Genomic DNA, 23,482 nt, shown 5'->3' on the forward strand with positions numbered 1-23,482 from the left:
ATAAAACACACAGAGAACTCGTGTGTGTGTGTGTGTGTATAAAACCTCCACCATCAGTAAAAGATGAACGAAATCACCCTGCAATTACTCAATCAGCAAAACCCTCATTTAACTGCTGATCCACTGAATGTCAATGAGTTTCCTGCTTCAATCTGCATTTCGTTTTTAAACCAAACTTCCAGGCGTCTGGTCTGGACTGCGAAGCTCTTACTCATGTGGAAAGAAAAACAAAAAAACAAACAAAAGCAAAACCCAAAGTATTTATGTGGTGTGTAAAATTATAGGTAGATTTGCATTAGATTACAAATATGTTCAATATCGCACTATGACCTTCGGGCTCATTCCTGTACAACATCCGAATTACAAGAACAATTATCAAATCAACTTTCCACAATAATAAAACATCTGCTGCACGTACAGTATAAGCAGGCATGACGAAACCAGCTCAGTGTTCTTTTAAAAGAAAAATAGCCTCAACGAGTCTGGAGCTCATGTCATCCACTTTTGCTGTGTGCGAGTCTGAAATCCGCTTATTCCTGTAGGAGGAGTAGCGATTTTTTTTTTTCGTGAAATTGCACGTGAGCCCCGTGGAACCTCAGCCATGGCAGGTGGCGCCACCTGGTGAACAATTCTTCTTGGAATATGTCTTTAGAGTCTTTTGGATGAGTTTCAGTGAAAACATTCCAGCAGTTTACAAAGAGTAGCGTTTAAAGGAGAACTGAAGGCAAATTTATCATCAAAATTCTATTTCTCATTTTATTAAATATAGAAATGCATTTTTGATCGCTATTTTATCGCCGCTATAGCAAGTTATGAGTGTTTGAAATATGCTCTGTAATACATCAGTCCATATGTCAAAGCAATGGCCATAAACGAGATTCGTTGAGACCTGTGCGAGACATCGTAGGACGGAAGTAAAACGTACAGCGGAAATCAAAGCGACCAACATCTGCCAACGTTGTCAAAAGACGCGCGCGCCCTCTTTCGAATGCTGACGTAATCAAGCTGGAAGATTTGTTTTGATAGCAATCAGGAAAGTTTGAAAAAAGTCGGCAGTAATCGTCATTTAAACTCGTTTTTGTACAATACTTCGTTTGGAAAACAGTTTTCAAAATGACGGCACTGACACCTGGCTGACACTTCACGTTTCGAAGTCTTGTGAAGATCGCGCGGATAAGCGACGCCTGCCGTGGACCAAACGAACTCAATTCAACATGGCTTAAAACCGAATAGGCCGATAAGTATAATATTTAATTGCAATTAATTGCAATACGAGTCACGATATAAGGTTACTAAAACCACTCTGCCCGATTGCCCGGGGAGAGTGGGATATGTCCCTGACATGCCCGACCGGGCAAGTTGGAATGAGCATATATTACGAACTAGCACCACAGAAATGAGGCTTTTTGATCTTTTATTTCAGTTCCTAAAAGCGTCCCTCACTACGTATCCGCCATTATGTCTTGGCTGTTTTCTTCATCTCGGTTTCATTTACTGCTCTGCAGGTTATTTTATATCCCCCTGCTGGTGTAGTATGGGACACATACTGTTTATAGACCCCTTGTGCATGATGTCGCGCGTCATGTGATAATTACAGCTGGGGTCAGACAGACACCGTCTTTCATGCAAGCAGCTTAATCTGTCTTCAATATGGTTAATTTTTGCACTGTTTTTGCTTGTTCAAACAGAGAAATAGATAAAAGGCGTTACTGTCTCCCTGCTATCAAGAAAAATGCTAACAAATGCAAGCAAATGCTTCAAGAACAACGAGGAAATGAGTGGGTAAAGAATACGAGGAGAGGAGCTCAGCCTGAAAACTCCAGAGAAATTCACGATTGTATTTAAAATGTATTTTACAAAAACAGAAAGTTGGAAGTGAGGATGGAAGAGTTTGCTTAAGAATCTCGTTTTTTTTTCCGCTTGCGTTCGAGTTATAGCCCTTTTCCACTACCCTTTTTCAGCTCACTTCAGCTCGCTTCAGCTCACTTCAGCTCGCTTCAGCCCGACATGGCTCGCGTTTCGACTATCTAAGAGCAGCACGACTCAGCTCGCTTCAGCCCTGCTTAGCCCCCAAAACTCGCACGGTTTTGGAGTGGGGCTGAAGCAAGCCAAACCGAGCTGAGTGAGGCTAGGGGCGTGAGGAGACACTCCCCTGTGCACTGATTGGTGAGGAGGAGTGTCCTCACACGCCCACACACGCCCCGCGAGCACGCTGGGATCTGTAAACACTGTAAACCCGGAAGAAGGAGAATTACGAATTACGAGAATTTCTGAAGCCTTATGCACCTCGCCTCATCTATACGCTCTTGCCAGTATCTGTTGGCGTTGTCGGTGACAACAAGCCACAGCACCAAGACCAGCAACACTAACGACTCCATGTCCTCCATGTTTATTGTTTACTATCCGGGTCGTGAGACTACCGCTTAAAAGGTCACTGATGTCACTGTTTGCGCCGCCTAACGACATCACGTGACGTCCACCCACTTTCGCTAACTCCACCCAATGTGTCCACCCACTTCCAGCCAGCACGGTTCAGCGCGGTTGTAGTCGAAATGCAACGCCAACAGCCCCGCTCAGCTCGACTCAGCCCGACTCAGCACCGCACGGCTCAGCCCAACTCAGCCGCGTTGGTAGTGGAAAAGCGGCATAAGCGCCTTCATGAAAGTATTTGATATTCTTACAGGTGAAGCCGCTTCCTTATTCGACACAGAAAACCCAGATTGGTTTCAAACAACTCGGGCATTAAAAAAAAAAAAACACAAACAAAAAAAAACCACCTCAACAAGGAGCGACCTGAGTGATAAACCCTGAAAGAACAGAACAGATTAAGAGCAGAGAGAGCTGGAGCTTTGTTTCTGTTATCAGAGGAACACAGTCCTGTGCAAAATATTTATACATCAGGGTTTTTTTTTCTTTGTTATATTTAAAAAAGAAAAAAAAAAAAAGCGCTGCATCATGACAGACCGGCTGCGCTGATTCAGTTACAGGTTGCCAGGTCTGTATAAAACACCCACAACCTACAGAACTAAACAATTTTAAACTCAAACATTAAACTTTGCTATTTTACGATTTCTACATTAAGGGCGGCACGGTGGTGTAATGGTTAGCACTGCCGCCTTACAGCAAGAAGGTCCTGGGTTCGAGCCCAGCGGCTGGCGAGGGCCTTTCTGTGCAGAGTTTTCATGTTGTCCGCGTGGGTTTCTCTTTAAAGTGGAAGTGGAAATTTACCCCCACTTTCCTCCCAGGACAAGTGGGTTTAAAAGTTACTGTCAAGCCCTGTTAATGCTCAAACATTAAAGTGCGTATTCTGGACCAATTTCGTGTTTTTTTTTTATATGAAAGTACGTCCCTTTACACACTCATCCAGAAGGGTAATTTTGCACAAGGCCATCTGTCTACAGCAGAAAAAAATAAAATAAAACACGTCTGGAAAAATCTCAAGGGAGTCTGGAGCCAGATTCGTGACGTCACCTGCGGAAGCGCCAGCAGGCTGCGTGAGCTTTGCACGGTTTCAGAGCACAGCCTGTGTAGACCAAGCGCTCCCATTTCTCTCTCATTGTCCGGTCTTTTGGGAAACGATGAGTACTAATCCCATCAAGATTGGTGTTGCTACTGTACACCCTCCTACGATACATCTGTTAACCATTTTAATAATTACGCGATAACGTTGAAGAAATTTGCAAAAAAACCACCAGGTCGTTTTCTCATAAACAAACCAGCGCTGACGTAGGATTCAGAAGGAGGCGTCCCGCACGCGACGTCACGAAAATCAGTGTTTCCCGGGAAATCCAAATGCCAAGTTTTTTCAGAGGCGGACCAATTCGCCTCAAATGGCTTGATTTCAACTGAATTTTTCTGGTATTGTGCAAGGTAAAAAAATTGCACAAAATGCAGAATGTGACAGATATTTGACCCAAGTTTAATATAAAATAGGAGAATTACATTGAGCTTGCTCCTGAATTTACCCGTGATATGCACTTCAAACTTCATACGTACGGTAATCATGGTCAAATCATCAGAGTAAATAGTTACAAGCAACTTAAGACTTAAAAATAATAATTTGATTTGTGGTTCATGGGAGTTTGCCCAACCAGTCCACATGTGCTTTGTGGATCTGAAGAAGGCATTCGACCGTGTCCCTCGTGGTATTCTGTGGGGGGTGCTTCGGGAGTATGGGATTCGGGGCTCTTTGCTAAGGGCTGTCCGGTCCCTGTACGAACGGAGCAGGAGTCTGGTTCGCATTGCCGGCAGTAAGTCAGACCTGTTCCCAGTGCATATTGGACTCCGGCAGGGCTGCCCTTCGTCACCGGTTCTGTTCATAATTTTTATGGACAGAATTTCTAGGTGCAGCCAGGGGCCGGAGGGAGTCCTGTTTGGGAACCACAGGATTTCATCTCTGCTTTTTGCGGATGATGTTGTCCTGTTGGCTTCTTCAAACCAGGACCTTCAGCATGCACTGGGGCGGTTTGCAGTCAAGTGTGAAGCGGCTGGGATGAGAATCAGCACCTCCAAGTCCGAGGCCATGGTTCTCGACCGGAAAAGGGTGGCTTGCCCTCTCCAGGTTGGTGGAGAAGTCCTGCCTCAAGTGGAGGAGTTTAGGTATCTCGGGATCTTGTTCACGAGTGAGGGAAGGATGAAGCGTAAGATTGACAGGTGGATCGGTACAGCCTCCGCAGTGATGTGGTCGCTTTACCGGTCCGTCGTGGTGAAGGAGCTGAGCCAAAAGGCGAAGCTCTCGATTTACCGGCCGATCTACATTCCGACTCTCACCTATGGTCATGAGCTTTGGGTAATGACCTAAAAAACAAGATCGCGGATACAAGCGGCCAAAATGAGTTTCCTTCGCAGGGTGGCTGGGCGCTCCCTTAGAGATAGGGTGAGAAGCACAGTCACTCGGGAGGAGCTCGGAGTAGAGCCGCTGCTCCTCCACATCGAGAGGAATCAGCTGAGGTGGCTCGGGCATCTCTTTTGGATGCCTCCTGGACGCCTCCCTGGGGAGGTGTTCCAGGCATGTCCCCCCGAGAGGAGGCCCCAGGGAAGACCCAGGACACGCTGGAGGGACTATGTCTCTTGGCTGGCCTGGGAGCACCTTGGTGTTCTTCCCGAGGAGCTGGCCGAGGTGTCTGGGGAAAGGGAAGTTTGGGCTTCCATGCTCAGACTGCTGCCTCCGCGACCCGGCCCCGGACAAGCGGAAGAAAATGAGATGAGACGAGATGAATTTGATTTGTAAATGAATCAACATTAAATTCTCTCAGTGCTCCGAAACAATTCTGTCATCAGAACCTCGTATTATTCTCTGTTGTGCCATTAATTAAGAATCAAGAAACGGATACATCACCAATTGTATACGTTTCCTGTAAGCGACTCTGGGCCACGTGGATCTAATAAACTTGGGTATGACACAAAGTACGATGTCACTGACTGAATCGTATTCTGTGACGCAAGTCGATAAAACGTCATCAGCGGGTGTCGTCCGTCTGCGCTGCTCGCTTAAACAACAAAGCAAAGCAGGAATCGAAAGCAGGTTTGGCGCCAGTGTTGCGTGGATCAGTGCGTCAGTTCATGCTGCGTTCCTATTGGTTGGTTAGTGGACGAGGTCGTAGCAATGGTCACACTGAGACGGTCATCTTTCACGTCGGGACGGCCCAAAATCTCCGTGTGTGGAACACAATGCCACAGGGTGGATCGGTTTATTACTCAAAAGATCTGAATACGGATTTAAAACCGAAGTGGGTGGAGCATGAACCAGAAGGATTTTTTTTCCTTTTCTTAAAACACTAGGGGGGAAAAAACAAACAACCCCACAGAGGTCGAAATGTCAGCATCATCGGCATGGTGTGTGAATTCTGTCAGAACTCGAGAAGGTCATGTGTTTTCTCCGAACACCACCATGTGCACCTTTTTTTTTTTTTGATTCCTTACCTTTTCAACAATATCTGCAAAGGAATTTAGTTAACAAAATATAAATGGACTAGCAGTCAAGACTAAGCCTAAGATCCCTGTTCTTGGCTGCAGGAGTGGAACCCAGTGTGTTCTTCTGTTCTGCTGTTGCATGCTGAGATGCTTTTCTGCTCACCACGGTTGTAAAGAGTGATTATATGAGTTACTATATCCTTCCTGGCCAAAAAACAAACAAACCTTGAACCAATCTGTCTATTTTCTGATCTCTGACCCTCTCTTATCAACAAGGCGTTTGTTTACCCACAGAACTGTCACTCACTCAGTGTTTTTTGTTTTTCGCACCATTCTGTATAGTCTCGAGAGACTGTTGTGTGTGAAAACCGCAGGAAGGAGGTCAGCAGTTTCTGAAAGACTCAAACCTCATACTCATCTGGTTCAAACCAGCACCCATACCAGAGTGAAAGAAAGTAAGTCACACTTCACTGTGAGATCACAATTGTTCGCGTTCGGATGTTTGAACATTGTGAACGTTAATTAACTGAAGCTCTTGATTTGTATCTGTGTGATTTGATGCGTCGAGGGATCGGCTGATCACAGAACTGCATCAAACGGGTGGATGGATGTTACTAATAAAGTGGCCAGCAAGTGTAATTTAAACCCTGATCAGGCGGTTACTAAGGGTAGTATCTCACTGGGCTGCGACAGCCTGCGACTAGTTGGAGACGCAACAATTGCGATAAAATATGCGAATTGGCGACAGTTTTCACTCGGAATCACACTGAATTGATATTCGCGTATTTTACCGCAATTGTTGTGTCTCCAACTGGTCGCAGGCCGTCGCAACCCAGTGAGATACACTCGCACTTCCTGTCTCACGGAAACTGACTCGAGAAGGGTCCGTGACGGCTTTGTGACACCGGCGACGAGAGAAGTTTTGTCGCACGGATTTTTTGAACATGTTCAAAATTTCAGCGACGAAGGAGCGACACTTTGCGACTCGTGTGAGGAAATTGAGAAGCCCCGCGAATGTTTCAAGACACTTTTGAAACTCTCTCAGTGAGATACTAGCTTTAGGATGAACGAATATGAATGAATGTGGTGTGTGTGTTCTGCTAGCGTCATATTAGCCTGCTCGCTCACACCTGTATGACAATATAAGACTTGATCGTGTGACTTTTTTTTTGTTGCGTCCTGTGGGATCTTGGTCCGGATACACGCCTCTCATCTCAACCAGATCCCACGTGAACCTTTCTGGCAAATAATGTTCGAACTACCCGCTGGGGTTCTCCCCCGAGAACTACAAACCTCTGATCGGTTTGTATTCGCACCACCAGTAGGAACACTGAAGTCGGCTTGCTAGCATGACCTTAGCACGAAACGCTCATGAAGATTTTTATATTTTTGCTTCAGAGAGGAAAAAAAGTCAAAGTCCTTCTGTGCCAGCAGCTGGTCTTCCCAGGCGGTCCTTCACCCAGTACTAACCAACTTAATAATATAATAATAATAATAATAATAATAATAATAATAATAATAATGGTTTATTTCCGGCTTTCCAAATACAATTTTGGCTCCTCATCCAGAAAATCTAATCAAATCTATATAACTATATAAAAATCTCATCTCATCTCATTATCTGTAGCCGCTTTATCCTGTTCTACAGGGTCGCAGGCAAGCTGGAGCCTATCCCAGCTGACTACGGGTGAAAGGCGGGGTACACCCTGGACAAGTCGCCAGGTCATCACAGGGCTGACACATAGACACAGACAACCATTCACACTCACATTCACACCTACGGTCAATTTAGAGTCACCAGTTAACCTAACCTGCATGTCTTTGGACTGTGGGGGAAACCGGAGCACCCGGAGGAAACCCACGCGGACATGGGGAGAACATGCAAACTCTGCACAGAAAGGCCCTCGCCGGCCACGGGGCTCGAACCCGGACCTTTTTGCTGTGAGGCGACAGCGCTAACCACTACACCACCGTGCCACCCTATATAAAAATACTATATAAAAATATATATATGTTATTTACCAGCTGGAGGTCCGTATGGTGAAATACTGTGACCGAGGTCTTGAAAGTACTGAGTGAGGCCCTCTGGGCCGAGGTCACGGTATTTCACCATACGGCCCGACCTTAAGCTGGTAAATAATATATTTATTTTTTTCTTTACCAAATTCTAACAGAAAACGAGAGCGCCCGAAAGGGAAAACCGAGCCGAGCCGCTATTTTGAATCCTCATTCACGGCTGTAATGCAAATGGCTTCCTCCTCGGTATACGAGTGCACTTCCATGGCAGGAAAAAAACTACATTTTGCTGCCTATGTCGTCCCCTATTTATACAAATAGGAGTCATTCAGGATTCAGCCATGTTTTTGCTCGGCGTTAGCAACAGTTAGAGGTTTCTAGCTTTCTCCTGAAATGTTTTCTTTTATTTCTTCTTCCTCAGGGTAGTAAAACTCGCTTTCGCTGTGAACACCGTCGTTAAAATTAATGCTATTCTCCTGAGAAATGCTGGCAAACATTTAGAAGATTTTTGATAATCTTATAAATAAATCTTATTAAAAAAAAAAAAAGATAAATTTTGACAAAAAATGTGACTGTTTTTTGTTGTTGTGAACGAGCGAGTCGCCAGAGGTCCGTAACTGGGGTCCGTACCGTAGGATAAAGACCCGCTCGCCAGCCAATCAGAGCGCAGGATTTGGACCGCGAAAAAAATAAAATAAGTTATAAAAAACTATAATAGAAGATAAAGAGAAAAAAAAAAGTTAAGGCCACACCAGGCGGCGTTTATATCGTCTACAGCCCGCGGCCTCTCGCTGACTATACAGCTAGGGTTACAGCGGTGGGCGGGTCCTCTGGTAACTGCGAGAGTTTGACTCCCTACTCAGATCTGTATTACTGCGCCTCGCCACATGGCAGTAGGTACCATTTTTATGACGGTCTTTGGTACGACAAATAGAACTCATGACCTCCTGGTCAAGATGTGGACACGCTAACCACTTGGCCAGCTCACTGGACCATATTTCGTTTAGACCCATCAAAACTGCGCTCCGTTTCCTCTGTCGCATACCGGTATCCACTCAATAAAGCCTGGACTTCACTGTCAATCCATTTGTGTGTGTTTTTTTTTCCCCTCCATGTTTTAATGCTAACATTAAGAGCTGATGTTTACATGACTAAGTTTTGCACAGATTTTAAAAATGGCAGTTCAGTTCATGTTCACAATGTTAAAACATCCGAACGGGAAAAATTATGAGCTCACTGTGACGTGTGACCGACTTTCTTTCACTCTGGTATGGGTGTTGGTTTGAGCCAGATGAGTATGAGGTTCGAGTCCAGGCTTTCGTCTAAACCGGGGAACAGGGGCGCTGCGCCCGCTTACTCTCGGCGTGCGCCCGCTTACCGAAATGCCGATTGAACCCCAAGTCACACTTAGGCCGTGCACTTATATGCTACTGCACAACATGCAAGCTTTCTCAAAACGATCTTTTCTCCGTCAAAACATCCCAGCAACACCACGTGACACGGTGTCTGATCATCAAATACGTTATAATTACTCCAAAAATATTCCAATCATAGTAGATACACCGCCAGACGGTGCAAAAACAATCCGAATTGGCGTTTTCCAGACTGAGGCGCCATGTTGTTTAGTTGTTTACTTGTCGCGGCTGCTCTCGCGAGATTTGACATGGGTTCCATACAAGGTCAGCTGACTTGTAGAGCGAGATTTCTCGAGACTGAATGACCTTTCACCCACCGGCGCGGGAGCTTTTGACAGAAGTAGTTCGCGAGTTGTTTTTGTTGACACTCGGGCATTTAAAGATGTCATCCCACGGCACGAAGCGGAAGAAAGCCAAAGACTGTCCGGGGCAGAAGAAGATTACTTCTTTCTTTTTCAATGTTGACAGACAATTTATTACAATTTCCCTCTCAGATAGCCTCAGAATGTCCCATTGTAGCCTCAATTTTTCAAAGGCTTCGCACGGCGGGGGGGGGGGACACACAACCGGCACCATCCCCCCCCGCTTCGCTCCCTCGCCATGGTGAGCGCCCTCATACTAAGGCCCTGTCCACACGGCAACGGATTCAGGTGAATCTGATAAAACTGTTTATCGTTTCGGCCTGGCGTCCACACGGCACCGGCGTTTTGGGTGCCCCAAAACGAAATCTTTTGAGAACGGGTTCCAGAGTGGAAAGATCTGGCAACGGCGCCGTTGCGAAGTCGTCTGGATGAGTAGAACGGATTTGTATACGATGACGTCACAACCACATGTGCTTCACGGTGGGTAGAAGTGTAACGAACTCGATACGAGTTGTCAACAAATCCTATAACTTGGTTCATGAAACGCGCTTACAAAATATTTTCACTGTGAATATTTATTGTGAGAGAGAGAGTCAATCCCGCCAGCAAAAATAGGGAAAAAAAGGAGCGATCTCACCTCTTCAGATGTTGGTTTAAGTCCTACAATACATTCCTCAAAAAGGGCGTAAAAGAACAAAGTAATCCATCAACGTGTAGCATTCAATTTATTCCGGACCATTAAAGACGCCGCCTTCCGCGTAGAATCATACGTCATCCTCGCCGCCATATTGGATAGGTCAAAGCGGAGAATAAAGATGCCTCATTCATGTGCTGCGTTTAACTGTACCAACAGGTTTGCCGTCCAAACGAGATCACATGGGATTACCTTTCACAGGTGAGACTGGAAAAATACTTTTCATTGTATTTGGTCATTATAATGTAATTTTACGAACAGATTTTTCTGACTTTGTGGCTAATATGAAGTCTCGCGCATAATAGTTTATGCGCATGCGTCCTTACTTCTTCTATTGTTCTGGTGTCTCCGATGGGACCGTCTTACAGCGCCCCTAGAGGTGTGGCATGTGTATTGCATCGTTTTCAGCAAGCGTTGCATTGCCATATGGACCTGATATTTTACTGATCCGTTGCCCATGTGGACGTAATTTTTATTTTTTTAAAATCTCGTTGCCGTTGCTGTGTGGATGTAGCCTAAATTTTTCTAGAAAAAACCCTGGAGTCTTTCAGAAACTACTGACCTCCTGCGCTTTTCACACACAACAGTCTCTAGACAGAATGGTGCGAAAAGCAAAAAACAATCACTGTGAGAGACAGCGAGAGAGAAAGAGAGTCTGTGGGTGGAAAAAACAAACGCCTTGTTGATAAGAGAGCTCAGAGATCAGAAAATACACAGACTGGTTCGAGATTTTTATTTTTTTGCCAGGAAGGATATAGTAACTCGTATAATCACTCTGTACAACCGTGGTGAGCAGAAAAGCATCTCAGCATGCAACAGCGGAACAGAAGAACACACTGGGTTCCAGTCCTGCAGCCAAGAACAGGAATCTTAGACTCAATAACGAGTTCCTATTAAAGTGGCCGGGTGCGAGTGTATATTACAATCCTGGTGTTTTATCGTGGTGAAAGCAGAGCTCCTTGAATGAAAGGAATTTAATAATTAAATTAGTTTCCTTTCTGTAATTAGTAACTTAGCCTTGTGTAATCCTTGTGTTATAATGTTCCGGTGTTAACGTTAACAAGCGGAAACATTTTTTTCAGCGTCCTGCATGTTATTCAGTAGCTATAGCGAGATTTTCAGTAACTATAATCGGAAATGTGTTCTGGGTCACAGTTAGAGGAACTCAGTCGGAGGTTAAAGGGTTAACCTGGATGGAACGCAACACACACACACACACACATACATTTCAGAGAAATTATCCAAGGCCATTTGATGACGTATTGTGTTACTCTCTCTCTCACACACACACGGATCGTCTCACAGCTTTGCTGGACAACTCATACGCTCGTTAGCTCAGTTTTTTATTCGTCTATTTTTACAAGCTGAAACAAAATGGCGGGGACACCAGGGCTGTTGAGTTGAGCTTCACTCGGATCAGATCAAGAGCTGCGAGAAGAGTAACGAACGTCATCTTTTTCAGTCAACCCCCCCCCCCCCCCCCCCCCCCACACACACACACACACCCACCAGCGTCCCTCTCTCCTACTGTCAGTTACCAAATTGTCTCACTTAAGATTTGCATCAACACTAAACTTCACTCGAACTGGTTTCACCGGTTGGCCCGCCCACTCCGCCTCCCTAAACGTCAGTCCGCCTGCTGTCGGGAAAACTTTTCGGACGCTTAACGCTGGAGTTTATTCCCAAACTGGAGGCAGATAAAATTCCCAGTCAGCCGCGCCGCCATCGCTCATCACCCTGACGGAAATACACCTGGCTGAGACGAACGTCCGATTCCTCATCATCGCCACGTCCCTGTCCTGCTCGTCGACCAAGCTCCGCCCACTACCACAGCCCTTCATTTACCAGTCTCGCCGTCCAGAAGAGCTCGCCCTGCTGCTGCTGCCGGTTCTTACAGCCGTCCGAGGCCTCTGAGTGCTCCGGAGACCAGGACGGGGAGCTTACGGCACTACGGCTGCTCCATCCAACCTGAGGGACAGCGGCAGGGGCGGGAACCAGGATGGGCAGAAGGAGGGAGGATGAGTGGAATGACAAACAAAGAGAACACAAAAAAAAAATGTACAGCCAAATGAAGAATCCAACAAAAAAGAGCAAAATGTGCAGGCATATGAAAAACAGAAATAACAGGCATATACTGTACAGGCATTACATCACACAAATACACACGGCAGCGTTTAGGAGCTTGGGAAAAATCCCGTCACATGATGAAATATGCAAAATTACGAGTCGAGGTACCTGTTTTTCCTCAACCGCTACAGCGACCGTGCTGCCGTGTAGAGAATCCGTTCATAGCGTCGCAGTTTTGTTTATAATCTGGGCAAAATATCGCTCACGCTACACACATTAGCGTTGGGTTTTTTTGTTTGTTTTTTTAATATCTACTCGACTTTCAACAGTCATCAAGTTAGCTGAACTATAAGAATTTCATGCTCGTTTTGTATGGAAGCAATTTTGTGCCAAAATGTTCATACAATACTTTTGAAATATCAAACAAAAACGACAAATCAAAATACAAAAAAACAAAAAAAAAGTTAATTTTTTTAGACTGGCAAACAAATTATTCGTGTAATCGTGCAAAATATCAGTCTATTACTCTTCAGAAACCTTTTATTTTTGTTCCGCGTCTTTCTTGACGTAATTTATTTTGGTTGCGATTCCAGCTTTGTCGTTTGCGCTCCCTGACTTTTTGCTTGCAGTTTTGGCACAAACTTCACGTGTGGGTGGGCTGTCCAGGAATGCATTCCCATTGGCTAACTTGTGTTTGACTGACAGCTCCGCTCAGCCATTCCCTACTCGGATTCTGGCGGACTGTTTGACGAGTGACCGATCCATTGACGGTAAACAAGGATGGAGTGGACTTCAGTGGCGACTATGATACTGAATTAATTCAACAAAGTGTAAATTCAGTATCACAGTTGCCACTGAAGTCCACTCGATCCTTGTTTACCGTCAATGGATCGGTCACTCGTCAAACAGTCCGCCAGAATCCGAGTAGGGAATGGCTGAGCGGAGCTGTCAGTCAAACACAAGTTAGCCAATGGGAATGCATTCCTGGACAGCCCGCCCACACGTGAAGTTTGTGCCAAAACTGCAAGCAAAAAGTCAGGGAGCGCAAACGACAAAGCTGGAATCGCAACCAAAATAAATTACGTCAAGAAAGACGCGGAACAAAAATAAAAGGTTTCTGAAGAGTAATAGACTGATATTTTGCACGATTACACGAATAATTTGTTTGCCAGTCTAAAAAAATGGACTTTTTTTTTTGTTTTTTTGTATTTTGATTTGTTGTTTTTGTTTGATATTTCAAAAGTATTGTATGAACATTTTGGCACAAAATTGCTTCCATAGTTTTGGTTCCGTTTTTTTCTCAAATCAGCTCACAGACGTAAAACTGCGACCCACACCCACGGTACTGTGCAAAAGTCTTGGCACCCCTCCCTTTCAAACTTTGTTACAGATTTCTATTTTATGATTTCTACATTATCGAGTCACAACATTGCAGAATCATTTTCGAGTTCCAAACGTTCAAAAATGAAATGCTACAGAAAAAGTTTAAAAGCAATATATATATATGTTATTTCCCAGCTGGGAGGTCCGTATGGTGAAATACCGTGAACGAGGTGTTGAAAGTACTGAGCGAGGCCCTCTGGGCCGAGGTCGGTATTCAAGGCCAAGGTCACGGTATTTCACCATACGGACCGACCTTAAGCTGGTAAATAATATATTTATTTTTTTCTTTACCAAATTCTAACAGAAAACGAGAGCGCCCGAAAGGGAAAACCGAGCCGAGCCGCCATTTTGAATCCTCATTCACGGCTGTAATGCAAACGGCTTCCTCCTCGGTATACAAGTGCACTTCCATGGCAGGAAAAAACTACATCTTGCTGCCTATGTCGTCCCCTATTTATACAAATAGGAGTCATTCAGGATTCAGCCATGTTTTTGCTCGGCGTTAGCAACAGTTACAGGTTTTTAGCTTTCTCCTGAAATGTTTTCTTTTATTTCTTCTTCCTCAGGGTAGTAAAACTCACTTTCGCTGTGAACACTGTCGTTATCGCTATCCATGCTGTAAAATGAATGCTATTCTCCTGAGAAATGCTGGCAAACATTTATACGATTTTTGATAATCTTATTAAAAAAAAAAAGATAAATGTTGACAAAAAATGCGACCATGTTTTTTGTTGTTGTGAACGAACGAGTCGCCAGAGGTCCGTAACCGGGGTCCGTACTGTAGGATACAGACTCGCTCGCCAGCCAATCAGAGCGCAGGATTTGATGGAAACCGGACTGTGAAAAAAATAATTAATTAATGGTTATTCCACGAAATCGAGTCATACTGTATATGAGCTGATAAGCGCCTGGTCAGCGGCGAGCCGTGTACGACCAGATTGAGCGGAATAACTGCTTTATTCTCTCCACATTCGCTGGATTTTGAGAAACGGAGCATTTTTATTTTTTTTGCAAGTCCGATAAATAAAAACTTTATCTGACAAAATCATTTCCGCTTAGAATGTAAACAAACCGGCGAAATGACAGGAGCGATTTGTGAAAAATGCGACAATAATAATAATTCTTTAAAAAAAAAAAAATGATGTGTTCTTACCATCAAATACTTTTCATTCCATATTTTGTTGCTTTTTTTTTTTGTTTTCGAGTCGAGTTTTTATTTCGTCCTCAGTTGGTTCAGCAACACGGGCCGCCATTTTGTTTTTCTCTACTCGTAGTACGGTATATGAGCTGATATCCTAGTAGTAGGACAGCCAATCAGAGTGCGTGATTGATCATATCCAGTGAATGTGGATAGAATATTCCATAAGAGAGCACGTTTCAGATTAAAAAAGAAATGAAGAAGCGAGTGTGACGGTCAAAGTGTCCAGAAGAACCGTGGCTGGTTCTGGAACACGTTCTCAGTAAAACCTACAGCTCGTTTCCGCATCAAACTGCACTCGCTGTGTTTTTTCAAACCAAAGACTCGTCTCGCACCAAACACCGACTTCGTTCCATTTATTACGGCTTACTGATTACTGTTTATAGTATTTTTTTTGACGTCGAAACATTTCATTTCGTTGTTTTTAAACGGTCTACGGCATTTCCTGACATGCTTGTGCACAGAACTGCATCTGCGTGGAGAATAAAAAGATATAAAACGCCACGTGTTTATTTGAAATCGCTGCAGTTGTTACTAAGTGGCATCAAAAAGGGGTGAACGTAGGTGTAAACCTCGGAGGAGAATGAATCAAGGAACATCTAAATATGAGCTCCAGGATGGATTTAAACTCGGATCTGATCTTCTGCTTCCTGGTGTGGAACTAATTTAGTCCCCGGAGTGAAACAGTACATTGGGCTGAGTCACTCTTTCCAGACGCAGTGAGCTGACAGCAGGCCAGCGAGGCGAAATCCACTCAACACGATGCTCCTCGTTATCAAGTGTCAGCCCGTCTCCATGGCAGCGGCAGCGTCTATTTGCGTGTTTACTAAACAAGTGTGATTATACCAGCGTGACAGCGCCGTGATGAACGTGCCGAGCAAACGGGAATTACGTCTAAAGCGCCATGGGGAGATTTTAGCTCGTTAACGAGATGATCGGGGCACGGCTGTGTAATTACGCTCTAACACACAATCAGCACGAGGCCTGTGCAAATTATTTGAGCTTTTACGGATAATATAATCATAACAATAATAAATGTAAAAAAAAAATAGCAAGATGATTAACAGCTCTATCCTTCAGTTTCCAAACAGATCGTGTCCGGATTTGTCCCAAACTGCCATTTCATATCAGGCACTTAATAAAACACGACAGCGTTCTGATAAACATGATGCACCTGAAAAGGGTTAGAACAGAAAAGGAAACATGCAGACAGACAAAACTGCACCGAGTCTGGATCTCTGTTACGTCTGGGAGGGCGGGGTGGGATGGGGGTCAGTAAGAAGAACAGGAAGCCGATTCAAGCCCAGTCTCGTTAACGTTAAAGCAGCAGACAGTACGTTCAGCAGGAGGACGCGTGAGATGAGGTTTAAAATAATAAGAATCGTAAAGAAGGAATAATGAAGGCGTGGTGCTGCTGAAGAACGGCCATGCACAGCGGAACTGGGGAAGTTCTACTCCATCTTCAACCATCGCACTTTCGCCATTAAACTCCAGTCTGGCTCTTCTACAGCTAAACGCACGAAGGATCATTACGGGGGTCTCACAGGAGGGAATTCAGAGAGAGAGTGCGCAAGACAGACAAACAGAGAGACAGAGAGCGCAAGACAGAAAGAGTGTGAGACAGAGAGAAAGAGAGCAGGAGAGAGACAGAGAGCGCAAGACAGAAAAAGAGAGCACAAAACAGAGAGAAAGAGAGCGAGGGCACAAGACAGAAAGAGAGACAGAGAGCGCAAGACAGTGAGAAAGAAAGTGACAGAGCACAAGACAGAGAAAGAGAGAGAAAGACAGAAAGAGACAGAGCACAAGACAGAGAGAGAGAGACAGACAGAGCACAAGACAGAGAGCGAGGGCGCAAGACAGAAAGAGAGAGACAGAGCACAAGACAGAGAGCGAGGGCGCAAGACAGAAAGAAAGTGACAGAGCACAAGACAGAGAAAGAGAGCAAGAGAGAAAGACAGAAAGAGACAGAGCACAAGACAGAGAGCGAGAGGGAGTGCAAGACAGAGAGAAAGAGAGCGAGGGCGCAAGACAGAGAGAGAGAGCACAAGACAGAAAAAGAGCAAGAGACAGAGAGTGCGCAAGACAGAGAGAAAGAGAGCAGGAGAGAGACAGAGTGCAAGACAGAGAAAGACAGAGAGAGAGCGCAAGACAGAGAAAGAGCAAGAGAGACAGAGTGCAAGACAAAGACAGACAGAGAGCGCAAGACAGTGAGAGAGTGACAGAGCACAAGACAGAGAAAGAGAGCAAGAGAGAGAGAAAGACAGAGCGCAAGACAGAGAAAGACAGAGCGCAAGACAGAGAGCGAGGGCGCGAGACAGAAAGAGAGAGACAGAACACAAGACAGAGACAGAGAGCGTAAGACAGAGAGAAAGAGAGCGAGGGTGCAAGACAAAGAGAGAGAGACAGAGCACAAGACAGAGAAAAAGAGCAAGAGACAGACAGAGCGCGCAAGACAGACAGAAAGAGTGAGGGCGCAAGACAGAAAGACAGAGACAAAGCACAAGACAGAGAGAAAGAGCGAGAGAAAGGGAGAGCACAAGACAGAGAGAGAGAGAGCACAAGACAGAGAGAAAGAGCGAGAGAAAGGGAGACAGCGCAAGACAGAGAAAGAGAGCGCAAGACAGAGTGAGATTCCTCTTCCATTATTCTCTCTGTAAATCGCTCTAGTAAACATCAGGGACACTAAAACTCGACTCGTCACAATACCAACATTTTCACTTCCAGACCAAAAATGACATCGTTTTCCCAAATAAAAGTAACCCAAGACATAAAATTTAGATGTTCGCACCAAACTGTGTTCTTCATACCAAAAGAAAACCAAAATATAAATCACTAAAGAAAACATTTTTCATTTCTAAACTGCTGTGTAGCACTGACCAATCAGGACAAACGCAGCAAGAGCGTTAATCATCCAAACCAGGCCAATTACTAAGCTTTAAAAACAAACAAACAAACAAACCCAGCAGCAGGGTTAAGTAAAGGCGCAGGAGATCCCCAATCTGTGTGCCTCAATTCCCAACCCTGTCTTCTGAACATCAGCATTTCATCACACTACAGGCGTTCAGCGGACGCTTTCATCCAGAGTGACGTACATCACATCCAGAGCAGCCCGGGCAGCAGGTGGGGTTCGGCACCTGACTCAAACACACGTCAGCCATTCCTGCTGGTCCAGGGACTCAAACCGGCAATCTTTTGGTCCCAAAGCTGCTTCTCTAATCACCAGGCCATGGCTGACGCTCAATATCCGGCGACATAAAATCTTCAGTTAATTTGTGCTGGCAATCATGAAAAAGTGAATTCAGTGTCTCATCTCATCATCCCTAGCCGCTTTATCCTGTTCTACAGGGTCGCAGGCAAGCTGGAGCCTATCCCAGCTGACTACGGGCGAAAGGCGGGGTACACCCTGGACAAGTCGCCAGGTCATCACAGGGCCGACACATAGACACAGACAACCATTCACACTCACACCTACGGTCAATTTAGAGTCACCAGTTAACCTAACCTGCATGTCTTTGGACCGTGGGGGAAACCGGAGCACCCGGAGTAAACCCACGCGGACACGGGGAGAACATGCAAACTCGTACAGGAAAAAGAATTAATCCTAATCACATAAACGCTCCGGAAAACATTCAACCAGCTAAACCAACATGCTGAATTTACGTTGGGGTTTTGATGCTTGCCGGTCAGATTCCTCACAAAAATGTCCATGCCATGCCATGCCTGTTCCAAGCAAGTAAGGAAAAATTATCATCGTATTCCACTCGGAGTTTGTGGTTTCCATAAGCTGAGGCTTGAAATGTGTTTTCTTTATCCCTTCGCCTGCCGCTTGAACCACCATGTACATTTCGACCCTCTGAGGCGGATCATCTCATGACGCAATATGGCCAAAATACAACGTCAGATGACTTATACATGCAGCATAATTTATCACGTCATAGTACTAAAAAGGACTGATCTTTCAAAACCTAATATAACTCAACCGAAAGCAAACCAACGTACAGTTTCCTTTATGGCAGTGAATGCTTTTGCTTCCTCAAAAGGCAGTCGAAGATATCAATACATCCCAAGCTAACGTTGGCTCTTATGTGCATCACGATTCAAATTAGCAATTCGAGAAAAAAAATCTTGCTTATGGCATCATCGCTTTTTAAGCTATATCCATATTCGTACCATCATTGGAGATTGCAGAGTCCTGAAGATGCCACAGTCTGTCGTGATCAGGAATCTCAGAGAGCAAAACTGGTTGAACGCTATGGGTTGGGAAAATGGTGGTACTGTCTCACGTACTGTCTCAGAGCAACACTGACCAAACATGGGCATCTGTTAGCTCATGTATGCAGAAGAGAGCTTCATTTGCTAGAATTCTCCTTGCCCAGTTGGTTGATGCTTTGCGATGGGCAAGAACAAGCTAGTGGATGGGAATTAAGGAACGACCAAACCAAGAAAAATGGTGAATAAACAATAACTAGAAGGACACACGGTAGAGTCCATACCTCCACCAAGCCACATATTATGAACATCAGAATCAAATCACTTGAACCGAAGACGATACTAAAGCCGTCCACCAAATTTCATCCAAATCCGTTCACTACTTTTTGAGTTACGTTGGGAACAAACAAACAAATATTCTGAATCCACATACATATCTGGATTTGCTTCAAAATCTAAACAATTGTTCCTTGGCCCATGACTCACCTGTCCTCCAAATTTCATCAAAATCCATTCACTACTTTTTTAGTTACACTGGCAAACAAATGGAGGCAAAAGCCATCACCTCCAACAAAGTTGGTGGAGGTAACCAGCATCACCTATTGTAAAAATATTACTAGAACATTCTTCTTTCGGCTGCTCCCGTTAGGAGTCACCACAGCGGATCGTCATGATTCGCATATTTGATTTGGCATAGGTTTTACACCGGATGCCCTTCCTGACACAACCCTTCCCAATCTATCTAGGCTTGGGACTGGCACTGGCTTGTCCAACCCCAGTGGCTGGGTATTTGACTTAACCTGCATGTCTTTGAACTGTGGGAGGAAACCGGACCACCCGGAGAGAACATGCAAACTCCACACAGAAAGGCTCCCATCAGCCGTAAGGTTCGAACCCAGAACCTTCTTGCTGTGAAGCAACAGTGCTAACCATTGCACTAGAATATTAAATGAGCGAAATAAATGATTTTTTTTTTTTGGGGGGGGGGGGGGGGGGGCATACAGCCAAGGCCAAGAGAATTTTACTCATCACATATCACAGTTTTGTTAAGAAGTGAAGGTCAGAGGGCAGGGTCAGTTGCTGTACACCACCCTAGATTAGCTGGAAGTTAAAGGTCATGCTCAATGGGCCAACATCAACCTAATACTGGAATCTGAACTCACAAACTTCTGGTCATTAGCAGGGAAGTCTGATCCATGCACTAGCATAACCCCCTGTCAGAATTTATCCTGTCAAGGTTTGGGAACATAAAGGATTTCGTCACTGTGCAACTTTCCGAAGGGCGTAATGGCTGAACCTGAACTGCAAGTATCAGGAAATGACATGAATAATGAAGGGCTTGATAAACGTAGATGACCATCAACCTGCAATAATATAAAATCACTCTGAAAGTACAAAATTCAGTCTCCAAAATAAACTTCAGGCTTCTCTGGACATTACAAAGGAAGTCAGTGGGGGGAGAATATCTCATCTGCACAACAAAACGTGTTGAGGCACTCTCTTCCTCGCTCGCACATCCCCTAAGCCCAACAAGCGCACACTCGCATGAGAACACAGTGTGCACGTAGCCACAAACACACCAAACAGGAAATCCTGGTTGGACCCCACAAGAGGCGACCACCCTTTAAATTGCACAAGACTGGAAAGGAGCATCGTCCAGAGAAAAGCAGAGGGGACGAAGAGATTCACCATACTGCCAATTCTCATCAAGGACTATACACACAGCCACAAAAGAGCTGATCAAATAAATTAAAACCTTTCACCAAGTCAAAGAAGGCACCTGAATACAACAACAACAACAACAACTAATATTTGGCTTCTCGAGAAAATAAAGGCTAGGGAGAAATCAAGAACAGAGATCTAATGTTGCCAAGTTTAATTTTCAATTTCTGATGGCTTGGCCAGTCCTAAAAGAAGAGCACTCAGCATCCTCCCTGTTCCCAAGCTCGGAGTGGAAATGGGTTTGTGTCGTGCTTTCCAGCTCAGTGAACAGCGATCCGAATTATACACCTCCAGAAAGACTCCTTTATTTTCCCTGAGCATCAAACCCTTGGCAGTAGTGCCAATTCCCATCCCCCTACTCTGAGGGGTTATTCAGAGTTATGCACTCCAGAGTGAGGATGGGGAGGAGTGCCGGGGTGCTGAGGGGGTGGGGTGCTACCGAGAATGAGAGCAAAAGAAGGAGAGAGCAAGAGCGAGGGAGAGAAAAGCAGAGCGAGAAAGAGAGAAAGCCCACAAGAACAGCTAAAGCCTTTCGACATTAATTAATATACCCTCCACACGGGTACTAATCATTGTGACTGTGCAAAGGAATAATTACCACACAGCTGCAAAGCTGAATCAGAGACAGAGGATCTATCAAAAACATGAAGCAGACTGAAGATTTCAGCCCCATCACACACTTACCTGCTTTGCTCTGGGCCTTCCTGGTGAAAACTTCCTCTTGGAGATGGCTGGCTTTCCCATCCCGATCTTTAGAGTAAGGGGAAAGAACGCAGCTGGGGGCACACCGGGGCTGTACCCAGACGTATTCTGGCCATGCGTGGGTGTCTGTCTGGGTGAGGCCTCTGTAGAGAAGGGTGACTGACAGAGCTTGATCGAGCCATCCGGGGAAAATGCTGGAGAGCGTTTCACCTTGTCTTCCGTGGCAGGAGAGCTGAAGCCCGAGAAGCTGAGCTCGCTGCCAGGGGTAGTATCCATCTCCAGGGTTGGACTGCTCTCTGTGCCGAGTGGAATGCTGACCTCCTCAGGCAAAGCTGGCTCAGATGCCACCTCCTCTTCCTCCTCTTTTGCCTCCTCCGGTTGTGGCGTCTTCTGCAGCTCTGGCCCCTTCTCAAGTCCCTGCCCAACATCCTCCACTAAGCACGAAACTGACAAGTCTTGAACATTTTTCTCAACTGACTCCTCTGGAGCTGATGCAACCAAATCCATGGACTCCTCCATGGCCGGTGGGGAAAGCTCAGGATGGGATTCTTTGGTAGGTGAAGTAAGTAGGACTTTCGGAGCATCCACCATATTTGGTTCCACCTCGACTTGCTCAGTCTCGGGCATGATCTCTTGCTCCTTCCCAGTTTCCATTGGTGTGATAGCATCATGTGATTCCTCATCATCTTGGTCCACCACAGCAGCACAACACTGGGAAGTAAGTGGAGATGCTAAAGCAGTTGAGCCCTCTGTCAAAGTAACAGTCACCTGGATCTCCTGAGCAGGCTCTACAGCTGAAAAAGGGGGCAGAACAAGAGGAACAGAGAATTTCAAGTCATTCAATTTTAATTGAATTTGCACTCTAGTTGTACATAATCAAGAATGGTGTTCGATAAATATTTTCCCCAAGTCCTAATCAGACAAGAACTTGAGCAAGCATCCTAAGATGGTTATTAGAGTTCGACAGAGATTCTTCCTGAAACACTCTGGTATATGGAGCCCTGAGAGACAAACAGAATACTTTAAGGGTTTGAGTTTTTCCTTTTTTTTTTCAGACTAATAGAAGTCATCAATCCATTTCACAGCCTGAGGTACCCAGAGTTCATTCTTAAATTATTTTAGGCCTCTACATGGCATATTTAAAGGTTCTGGCAAATGAACAAACCGAGTATGGCCTTAGTTGATTAGCAAAGACATCATTAAATCAGTTTTGCAGTCATGGATACAGACAGGGCTCAGTAGAACACATCTACTCGCCAAGAAAAAACCCAGAGGCATGAGCCAAATGAGTCTTTAGAGATCGAGGTTTAATGTCTTAAAAGATTATCTAAGAATTCCACGGCGTCCATGTCCAATCTTGATCCAACTCACCCAGCTCTAATATTCAGATAGGAAGATGTTCTTGAGAAGACAGCGCTAGCTAGATTAGTTGAGATTACTTTTAGAGCTGAAATGTCATGGTGTAGATGACATCTGATGATGATGATGATGATAATCTGGGGCCCAGTTAAAAATAACGAGGGCAAATTTGAAGAGAGTATCTTCTTGCCATCCACACCAAAATATGCTGGAATTTGCTCTCCAAAGTGGTTAGGTATGAAAACTCAATTTTTCACCTACATAGTACGGATAGGAGAAAACAAAGCTTTTAGAAATTCCCAAGATGGCAGAACTTTTTGCAATGCTGACATCTGTATCGTAGAGATGTGCATCAAGACCTGGGATCAAGTCAAGTCAAGTTTATTTCTATCGCACTTTTAACAATAAACATTGTCGCAAAGCAGCTTTACAGAATTTGAAC

General features: G+C 44.9%; 1 protein-coding gene across 10 annotated transcripts in view; it reads right to left on the bottom strand.

Moving 5' to 3' along the window:
- The window catches only part of kmt2ca (lysine (K)-specific methyltransferase 2Ca), a 308,052-nt gene that overhangs the window by 143,283 nt on the left and 141,287 nt on the right, over positions 1–23,482 (bottom strand). For 9 of the 10 annotated variants that reach the window (XM_060922568.1, XM_060922566.1, XM_060922564.1 and 6 more), the window contains exons 12-13: positions 21,664–22,475; positions 12,246–12,368 (exon numbers count right to left, since the gene is read on the bottom strand). In XM_060922568.1, the coding sequence (XP_060778551.1) occupies positions 12,246–12,368; positions 21,664–22,475 (935 nt within the window). The remainder of the gene's footprint in view (positions 1–12,245; positions 12,369–21,663; positions 22,476–23,482) is intronic. The other variant, XM_060922565.1, reaches the window with a different exon arrangement.

This window comes from Neoarius graeffei, chromosome 5 (assembly GCF_027579695.1).
Source record: "Neoarius graeffei isolate fNeoGra1 chromosome 5, fNeoGra1.pri, whole genome shotgun sequence".
NCBI classification, from domain to species: Eukaryota; Metazoa; Chordata; class Actinopteri; order Siluriformes; family Ariidae; genus Neoarius; species Neoarius graeffei.